Source organism: Orycteropus afer, unplaced genomic scaffold (assembly GCF_000298275.1).
Source record: "Orycteropus afer afer isolate SDZICR_OR568_19922 unplaced genomic scaffold, OryAfe1.0 scaffold00332, whole genome shotgun sequence".
NCBI lineage: Eukaryota > Metazoa > Chordata > Mammalia > Tubulidentata > Orycteropodidae > Orycteropus > Orycteropus afer.
The window spans coordinates 2,882,676-2,893,277 of NW_006921919.1; the positions used below are offsets into that span (position 1 = coordinate 2,882,676).

The 10,602-nt window shown below is 35.2% G+C and overlaps 1 protein-coding gene across 1 annotated transcript in view; it reads left to right on the forward strand.

Moving 5' to 3' along the window:
* Positions 1 to 10,602, forward strand: part of USP53 (ubiquitin specific peptidase 53) — a 69,720-nt gene that overhangs the window by 42,658 nt on the left and 16,460 nt on the right. The window contains exons 9-13 of the mRNA XM_007952373.1: positions 4,836 to 4,998; positions 5,477 to 5,629; positions 7,144 to 7,290; positions 8,592 to 9,330; positions 10,429 to 10,505. Of these exons, the coding sequence (XP_007950564.1) occupies positions 4,836 to 4,998; positions 5,477 to 5,629; positions 7,144 to 7,290; positions 8,592 to 9,330; positions 10,429 to 10,505 (1,279 nt within the window). The remainder of the gene's footprint in view (positions 1 to 4,835; positions 4,999 to 5,476; positions 5,630 to 7,143; positions 7,291 to 8,591; positions 9,331 to 10,428; positions 10,506 to 10,602) is intronic.

The following is a 10,602-nucleotide window of genomic DNA, read 5'->3' on the forward strand; positions in this document are numbered from 1 at the left end:
CTTTCTGTTTCATTGATTTCTGCTCAAATCTTTATTATTTCCTTTCTTCTGGTGACTGTAGGCTTTTCTTGATGTTCTTTTTTCTAATTATTGGAGATGTTGGTTTAAAGTGTTGATTTTGGCTCTTCTTTTTTGATGTGTGCATTTATTGCTATAAATTGGCCTCTGATCACTGCTTTTGCTGTGTCCCAAATATTTTGGTATGTAGTGTTTTCATTCTTGTTTGATTCAAGGAATATTTTAATTTCATTTTTTATTTATTCTATTACCCTGTTAGGAGTTCTGGTAGCATAGTGCCTAAGGCATTTGACTGCTAACCAGAAGGCTGGCGGTTCAAATCCACCAGCCACTCCTCAGAAGGAAGGTTGGGCAGTCTACTTCCATAGTGATATTACCTCGGAAACCCAAGGCGGGGTCACTATGAGTTGGCTCTGACTCAACGATAATGTGTTGTAACCCAGTTGCTCTCAAGGAGGGTCTTGTTCACTTTCCATGTATTTGCTCTTTTTCCATTGATCTTCCTATTGTTGATTTCTAATTTTATAGCATTGTGATCTGAGAAAATGCTTTGCAGCATTTCACTGTTTTTAAATTTATTAAGGCTTGCTTTATGACCTAATATATGGTCTATCCTGGAGAATGTTCCATGTGCACTGGAAAAAAATGTATATTGTTGGGTGAGGTGCTCTGTAGATGTCTACAAGGTCAAGTTGGTGGATCGTATTTAGTTTTTCTGCATCTTTATTGACTTTCTTTCCAGTTCTATCATTGTTGAAAGTGCTGTTATTAAAGTTTTCTACTATGACTATGGAGTAATCTCTTTGTCTTTTCAATTCTATTAAAGTCTGATTTATGTATTTTAGGGCTCGTTCATTGGGTCCATAATATCTTCATGTTAAATTGATCCTTTAGTCATTATATAATGCCCTTCCTTGTCTCTTACGGTGTTTTTTTCTTAAAGTCAATTTCATCAGAAATTAATATTGCACCTCCTGCTCTTTTATGGTTGCCATTTGCTTGATGTGTCTTTTTTCCAGCCTTTGATTTTTAGTCTATTTCTGTGTTTGTCTCCAAAATGTATCTCTTGTAGACAGCATATTGATGGGTTGTGTTTTCTTATCCAGTCTGCAAGTCTCCATCTCTTGAGTGGTGCATTTAATCCCTTGACATTCAGTGTAATTATCAACAAGTACGAATTGGTTGCTGTCATTTTGTTACATGTTTTTTCATGGTGTTCCTGGTTTCTTTGTTCCATATAATTTTCTGTGCTGTGCTTATTTTGTTTATGGATCATGTTATCATTCCCTCTGTTGCTATTGTTTTAGTATTTGCTAAATATGTGTGCTTGTTCTCTTTTTTTATTGTGATGTGAAGGTTTATCATTTTTCATTCAGATTACCCTGTGATTTATAATTTTCTCCCCAAATTTAGAACAGTCCATTTTATCTTGCAACTCTCTTGACTTCCTTACCATTTAGAAGTTCTGTAACTACACTCCTTTTTCCCTCTTTTTGGTTTGTAGTTGTCCTCAGTTGCAAATAGATGTCTCTGGTTCTCTGTTTACAATCTTGTAAGCTTATTTTACTTTGGATATGTCCATAGCTGTGTTGGTTTCTGGGTTATGTCATCTTGTGTATTAATAGTCGGTTGTTATTACTCGTTCTCTGTTCAAAGGACTTCCTTTAGTATCTCTTATAAGGTTGGTCTGGTTTTAACTAATTCTTTTAATTTCTGCTTATCTGGAAATGTCCTAATTTCACTATCATATTTGAGGGACAATTTTGCTGGGTACAGAATTCTTGGTTAGAAATTTTTCTCTCTCATTGTTTTATATATACCATCCCAATGCCTCTCACCTGTATGTTTTCTGCTGAGAAATCAGAGCTTAGTCTAATTGGTTGTCCTTTGTAGGTAACTTTTCTTTTTCTCCATGTTGCTTTCAGGATTCTTACTTTGTCTGTTTTTGGTGAGTGTGATGATGATGTATATTGGTGATTTTCTTTTGGAGTCTATCTATTTGGGGTTCATTGGACTTCCTCAATTTCTATATTCTCATCTTTCATCATATCAGGGAAGTTTTCTTCCAACAAATCTTGAACAGTTTTCTCAGTGGTTTTATTTGTCTGTTCCTGTTCTGGAATTCTGATTACACATAGGTTACTTGTTTTGATGGTATCCCACATAAATCTTAGGTTTTCTTCATTTTGTTTTTATCTTTTTTCTGATTGATCCCTTTCCACAGAAGTATTCAGGTATTTGTCTTCAATCTCATTAATTCTGTCTTCCATTGATTCAATTCTACTCCTTTGCCCTTTCAATGTGTTATCTATTTCTGCAAATTTAGTATTAATCTGGATTACTATCTGTAGATTTTGTATCATTTCTCATTTATTTTGGTGTTTTGTTCTTGCATTGTCTTCTATAATTGTTCTAATCTTTTGTCAGTGTTTTCCTTGATCTGTCTCTCATTCCATTGAAGGTACCTAAGTATAATTCTTTTGAGTTCCTTATCAGGGACTTCCAATGCTGCTTCTTCCTCAGGGATGTGTTCTGGGTTTATATTCTGCTCCCTTGTTTCTACCACTTTATCTTGCTTCTTTGTGTGGACTGTGATAGTCTGTTGTCTCTGAGACATTGTGACTTTGTTGTATTTATATTTAATTGGTGGTTGTATGTTAGAGTGATTCACCCAAGATTTTTGTTTTCTTTTGTTTGTTGTTTTTGGATATATCTGAGTAAGCAGGGTTCTGTGTTCCTCTCTTTGCTAGTTGGCAGCACTTATGCACTCACCACCACCTGTTTCCTGGTAGGTGTGAAAGAGAATGAGAGAGGCTGAAGGATCTCTGTTAACTGTGAAGAGCAGTTAAGGGTAAGTCAGGCTCTTATTGGTGTTGATGTATCGTTGGCCAGTTGGTACAGAGGGACGTGGTGGTTCTTACTCTAAGTGGAGCTGCAGGAGGTACGGGTATGGTTGTATCATATGGGCACGGTTGCTGTCTCGCACTCAGTTAGACAAAAACAACAACTGAAAAACCATCAGAAAAGTAAAAGTAAGAGGACAAAAAATATATACTACATAAATACATAGGAACAATCACCAAAAAGGGGAGGGGGGAGAAGGCAATAAGAGAAAATATTTAAAGAAATAATTTAAAATCCAAAAGAAATATGCATAAAAAAAGGGAAGACAAGAAAAAAAAAAAAAGCCTGCAATATCTGGGCATGGGGGAATAAGAGAAATGAGATGAGTAGAAGAATAATGAGAAAAAAATGGGAAAAATGCAAAAAGAAAAACAAGGAGTGTGAGAACCACAAGAAAGGAAAGGATGGGAACCAGGAACAGGAAAGAGAGAAAAAGCTGAAAACTAGAACCTGGGAAGGGATGCAGAAAGAATAATAATAAAAAGGATGAAAATAATAATAATAACAATAACAATTTTAAAACAGACAAAAACCAACAAACTGAAAAAATAAGGGCGGGGGCAGGGGAGCCTGGGCAGGCAGGGCAGGGTACTCAGGCTTGGTCAGAGCACGTAGACTGGGATGGAATTCCTGCTGTCCTGGAAGGTGGGTGGGATTGAGGGATTGCTGCACCTCCATTCACCAAGAGGGTGTGGGGTATAAGAGTAACAAGGGGAATATCACACCTTTCCAGTCCTTCGTGTCAGGTATGTCCTTGCAGTCCCCAGCAAGTGGAGCCTATCGTCAGGTTCCTGCATTCTGAGAGAACACTGTTGCTTTAAGCATCCACAATGGTTGAATGGCTTGTAAACGTTCAAAATGGCTGCACCCTCCAGACAGCTAAAAGTCTACAGCTCAGCCTCTCTCCCTCTTTGCTGCTTCCCCTTTTATTCACCAGCCACCAGTGCAGCCCTCCATGCAGCCCCTGGCTGTTGTTGTTATGTGCCGTTGAGTCGGACCCAACTCATAGCGACCCTAGTGGGCTGATTTTTAGGTTAATTCTTAGGCTCTAACACCACTTGGCAGTATCCACACTTTACATGCTGTCAGGGTTGCTAACAGTCAGCAGCTCTGCATTTCTCCTTTTTTGGTGTTTTCATGTAGGTTCTACTAGTTGGAATTTAGGCCACTTCTGTATCCTTCCTTTCAAAGCTCAGGGCTCCAAGATTATCTTCTGTATCTGTGTTATTTGGTTTTCCTCCTTTGTTGAAGAGGGTCTGTGTAGTTTGTCTGCCTGTTCTGCCATCTTACCAGACTCAAGTTCTTCTTCTTTTTTTTCTTTTTTAAGTAGAAATTTCCAGTTCTAACGTCATATTGTTGAATTGACTGTCTTTTCTGTTGAATTGCCTTTAAAGCTTTCTCAAAAATTAATCATATGTAAAAGCTTCTTAACATTTCATAATCTAACTATTGATACACTACTTGTACTTGTTGACATCAAGTCTGTTCCAGCTTATGGCAACTCCATGTGTATCAAAGTGGCACTGCATTTTATAGAGTATTCAGAGGCTATAATCTTGGGGAAGTAGATTGTCAGGTCTTCTGCAGTGCTGTGTGGATTTGAACTGCTAACTTTTCTCTTAGTAGCTGAGTACAAACTGTTTGTACCACCCAGGGACCCAGCTTTTGATTGGAAAGTCTTTTAATCTTTCACCATCAATTTTTTAATGATATTCTTTTTAAAAGATACTTATTGAGGCTAGTAAATAAAATAAAACTAATTGTATATGATGGCAGTTGAACTGCTAACATCAGAATGTCTTTAAATTTTTTTAATATACAGATTTATTTAGAGTCTCTGCCTTTTCACATGACACATTGATTCCAGGCTTTTGTTTGTATTCTTACAGTTTTGAAATTTTCCAATCTTTCAGGTTGGAACTAGATGGAAAGATGTGGTCTCCAAGTGCAGCCGATGCCACTTCCAGCCACTGCTTTTGTTTTATGCAAACCCAGATGGCACAGCAGTTTCTACTGACGATGCACTTAGGCAGGTCGTCCACTGGTCACATTATAAATCCGTTGCAGAAAATATGGGTAATTCTTTCTTTTTCCCCCTTTTTATTTTTTTAAGGTATTTTTCTATTATCGTAATCACATTAGGAATGCTAACATATTTAGTATATAATGTCAAACATAATTTCAAAATTTATTTTCCGTTAAGTAGAGTTCAGGAAAATTCTAGTCCTTTGAGTTAATCTTTATATTGGATCCTTTCCTCATCAGTGGTTTCAGAAGCACCTCTAGGAGCCATACATTGTTATGGGCACAAAAGTACAGAAAGCATTTGCTTGGCTTGGCTGGTAACTATTTCTAACAGTAAATGTTGCTCTTTAACTGAGGTAGCAGCTAGGACAAATGGATGTGTTATAAAGCATGGGAATCCTTTTGATGTCAATTCTACAAGTTTTTAAGTAATTTGGTACTGTACTAGAAATGCCTGAGAAGATGATTTAAACATCTCTTCTGGTTGGGAGAACAAAGGGGATAATACATATTTGTCTGTCTTTTGAAGGATGTGAAAAGCCCTCGATTTATAAGTCAGATAATTCAAAAGAAAATGGATTTGGTGATCAGGTAAAACAGAGGGAAAATCAGAAATTTCAAACAGATGATACTTCATCATTTAATCGGAGCCATGTTCAAACAAGTGGAGGTAGAGGACCAGGTATTTGTGTTTAAATTGTCATTTTCTACACTGTTTCTGAGCAGTTAAGCTTCTCCTTTTCTTCACTAAATGAATATTTAATTCCTAGTCAGGACTCTACAAAAGGAGGGCAGTAATAATAAGGAGATACCATAAGATTTTGTCTTTTGACTTAGCATTTCTCCGAGACCTATAGTTTCATCTGAACATTATGCTTCGACCTGTGTTTTAGGTTTTCAGTGTACTCAGAACTGTTGCAGGCCCAAGGCAATCTGGATGGTTACCAAAGAAAACTATAATAAGACTTTTCCTTCAAGGAGTTAATAATCTACTTGGAGAAGAAAAACATGAATTAATAATTTAGTTTATATGGCATTATTAAATCTACAGTTAATGAATTTAGCAGTTGTTCAAAGCTGTTATAGCCTCATTTTTATTCATTGTCATCCCATGACATTAATTTTCATAAGGCAAGTCCTATGACTTGGATCCAAAATGAGAATTATGGTATAGTGTGCGGTTAAGGTTTAGAAATTGATAAAATTTATTGTGTGGATATTAAGGATGATTTTGTAAACAACTTTTAACCGTATTAACTCTTAAATATGTTAATGAATGAATGAAATCATCATACTAATGGGAAAAAAAAAACAAAAACCTCACTGCCATTGAGTCGTTTCTGACTCATAACGATAAAGCAATCTCCGTTGGGTTTCCGAGGCTGTAAATCTTTAGGGAAGTAGATTGCCTCGTCTTCCTTCCACAGAGCAGCTTCCAGTTAGCAGTCAAGTGCCTTATCCACTATGCCATCAGAGCACCAATAATAATGAAACCATAAATATAATGTTTAGTCAAGGTGACGATCCAAAATTAGCAATTATCAACAGAGAACTACTACTGTAAATGCTTTAAAAAACTCTTAAATTATAGCCTTTTTCTCTGTTACAGATTATTGTTCTCCTTAGATAATCATATTTTGTTTTCCAAAAAGACTCCTACATTTGCTTTTGTTTGTTTTTTAAGACACCTTTTAAGCCCAGACACAGTGTATATATTTAAGAACACAAACATTGAAACCAGAGGCTTGGGTTCATAATTCTGTTTCCACCACTTGTAAGCTTTGTGAGCTTGAGCAAGTTTTTAACTTCTGTATGCCTCAGTTTCCTCATATGATATGATGATAGTAATTGTACCCACCTCAGAGGGTTAAATGAGTTAAGACACTTAGATTAGTGCTTGACATGGAGTTATCATTCAGTTCTCTTTAGCTCTTAATATTTTATAGTCAATCTCCTTTCCCCTTTCCCCTTGCTTTAAGGGCATTGAATACATGAAGGTTTTAAAAGACAACACATATCTCCAGGTCAGAGTAAATCACATTAACCTTTTAGTTAAGCATAAAAATAGCTTTCATTGCACTTTGTGTTTTGTTTTTAATATATAAAGTCTTAAAATTTTTATATGCTTAAATTTGTACTTTTACTGAGAAAATTGAAAAATGATATGTATCATTGTAAAAATGGTTTCCTTTACAGTTAAGTTAAGTCACAGTGATCAAAGGGAAAAAATAAAAGACATTTCTAGAGAATGTGCCCTGAAAGCCCTTGAACAGAAAAGTTTACTTTCCTCGCAAAGGAAAGATTTGGAGAGGGAACAAAGAAAAGATTTGGGCCAACACAGAGGTAAGTTGAGCACTTTCAACAGTCATTTAAAAAAAACTCATTGCTGTCAAGTCTTTTCCAACTCATAGCAACCCTGTAGGATAGAACAGAATTGTCCCACATGATTTCCAAGGCTGCAAATCTTTACAGAAGCAGACTGCCACATGTTTTCCCATGCAGCGTTGGTGAATTTGAACTGCCAACCTTTTGATTAGTGGCTAAACACTTAACTACTGTACCACCAGGGCCCCTTTCAAAAAAAGGTATCAAAAATCTTATTTTAAAATAGAATTTTACAGTATCTGAATAATTGATATCTGTAATACACTTTTACTAAATTTAAAAATTCAGTTTCCCTGGGCTTAATTTAATTCTAGCTGAGGATATTTGTGTTCTTGTTTTGATGTTTTAACTTTTAATAACATAATTGATCCATAAGGAAAGTCATAAAATTAAATGAAAAAGCTTCTTCCCCTCCATTCCTTGGCCCTCCCTCTGTTCCACTGTTAATAATTTCTAGATCATTATAAGCATTTTGTTTTTATGCTCATTTCTTTATGGACAAACCATAATTTAACTGATACTGATAGAATTTAAAGATACATTTAAGATTTTTGCTGCAGTCCCATCCTTTTACATATACCTTTCACACCTTTTGAGTCTACCCATAAAAAAAAAAAAAAAGTGCCATTGAATCGATTTCAACTCATAGCAATGCCCATTGGGTTCCAAGGTGGTAAATCTTTACGGAAGTAGATTGCCCCATCTTCCTTCTGCAGAGCAGCTGGTGAGTTTGAGCTGCCAGCCTTCTGGTTAGTAGTCAAATGCCTTAGACACTGCAGCACCAGACCACGTCAGGTCTACCCACAGCGTGACATTTTTCAGAGGAGTTTCTACAAGACAGGACCAGTTTGCACTCCCACCAACAGTGATTGAATATCTATTTCTTCAGGCTTTCAGCAGTGATTGCTTTAAGAAACTTTCAAATCTTAACCAATATTTCATCTTATGATTTCCATTTTGTTAATTAAGAGTAAAGTGGAATACTTACTTTGAAAAAACAAAAAGCTTTAATTATCTTATGGCCTAACATAATTTTTTTAAAGTGAATATTTAAACACTTCTTTTATAATTGCCTCCTATTAAGCATAAATAGGGACTGAAAAAGCACTTTTCGAATTCAAAGCACTATGTAATAATAGTTTAAATACTTTCTGTTTACTGGTTACTGTTTAACATTTCAAGCAAATAAGGTATTTGGCTTGTGATTGAAAAAGTGGCTCTGGGAAGAAGCTCATTTGTATCTTTATTTATTTTTAAAGATTTTGTTGATGAAGACCTTTCTTATTTCAAGTCTGGATCACCTCCTATCCAAAATGGTTTTAGACAATATGGAAATCCACATCTGTATAGTAGCCAAGGAAAAGGACCAAATAAATACGACCGAATCGCCCATCAGAGCCGAGCTTCTGCACAAATGCTAAGTTCAAATAAATCCCAGATTCTTCCTTCAGGAGAGAAAATAATTGGCAAAGTTAAGCGTGACAGTGGCACTGGATATGATACAGACAGCAGCCAAGATTCTAGGGATAAAGGAAGCAGCTGTAATAGCAGCAGTAAAAGCCGGAACCGAGGTTGGAAACCTATGAGAGAAACATTAAATGTTGATAGCATTTTCAGTGAAAGTGAAAAAAGGCAGCATAGTCCAAGACATAAATCAAATATCAGCAACAAACCTAAATGTAGCAAAGATCAGAGTTTTAACAATTGGCCAAAAGAGAATGCAAAGCAAAAAGGTTTAATGACCATATATGAAGATGAAGTAAAGCAGGAACTAGGAAGCAGGAGTTCCCTTGAATCTAATGAAAAAGGAACAGAGAAAAATAAAGGCCTCAGAGAGACTAAAGTTCACAGTGACACTTGGCAGATGCAAAGGACCGAGTCTGGATATGAAAGCAGTGATCATATCAGTAATGGATCTACTAATTTGGACTCCCCTGTTATTGATGGAAATGGTACAGTAGTGGATATCAGTGGTGTTAAAGAAGCAGTATCCTTCAGGTAATGTACAAATCATGTGAATGATTTTTCTCTCACCATTCTTTCTTATGTCTGTATACATAAACTCTTTATTAATTATTTGAAGTAATTTTCAAAGGTTAGGGTCAGTTAAATGTAATGGAAGAGCATGAACTCGGAGTGAAGAAATCTGGGATGTTGTAGGTCATTTGATAAACGAAGTTTCTATGTTTAATAATTATTTCATGTTTCTAAAAATAACATGTTTATTTTTAAGAAATTACAAAGTATTAAGAATAAGTTACGATTATTGCCATCACTGTCAACTTTTGATATATACTACAGGTTTTAAAGAACAGATTTTAAATGATTTCATGTCTCATCATTAAGCCAATAGATTTTAGTTCTTCCGTCTTGTTTAATGCTCATTATTCCATAATCTGTAACTGAGAACTGGAGATATTTCCTATTACCTCAACCCAATTCCATGGAAGATATACTGTCCTGGTAGCACATATAAAGGAATGCAGCCAAATAACTAAGTTTGTGTTTAACTAATTTGGAATTTATTCCTAACACATTTTTTTTATTACTGTTGGCATTACATTTGCATTTTTCTCTGTAACCTCTAAAACATGCCCATAGTTTAAGTGGCTGATTTCTTAGGTCAATCTAGCCAGTATTTCTACTATTAATTCTTCTTACACATCTTAATTTAATGGTAGCTAGTGTATGACCTCAATTATTATTAAAAAACTAGATTAGCAAAACTCACCTGTTCATGTTTTTATAAAATGATCATTGCAATAAAATTTTCAAGAAACACTTTTTATTTTTCTGGGTAATTTCATAACACTTCTTAATCTAGGATGATGGAACGATTAGGGTTTAGTAACCAGATAGACTTGAATTTTAGGTATTGGATAAATTAATTCACTGTCACAGCCTTAATTTCCTATTTTAAAATGAGACTAATATCTGTTTTAAAGTGTTGCTTTGAGATTAATACTAGCCATTAAGCCCTAGGACAGCATATGGCATATAATAACTAACAAATATTAGTTCCTTTCTTTTTCTTAAAATAAATTAATAGTCTGTGAGAGTTGATATGTTTAGTGTATGTTTTGTTTTATTTTCTAGTGACCAGATTAAGTCAAGCAACCAAAATATAGAACATGTGGACTGTATTTCTCATCAGAGCAAAAACCACTTGGAAGGTAGAAATTTCTTTTAAATATAATGTAGTACTAAAGAAAAAAGTACAGTAATCCATTGTTTTCTGTTATAACTAAGAAAAATTTTGATATCAAAGTT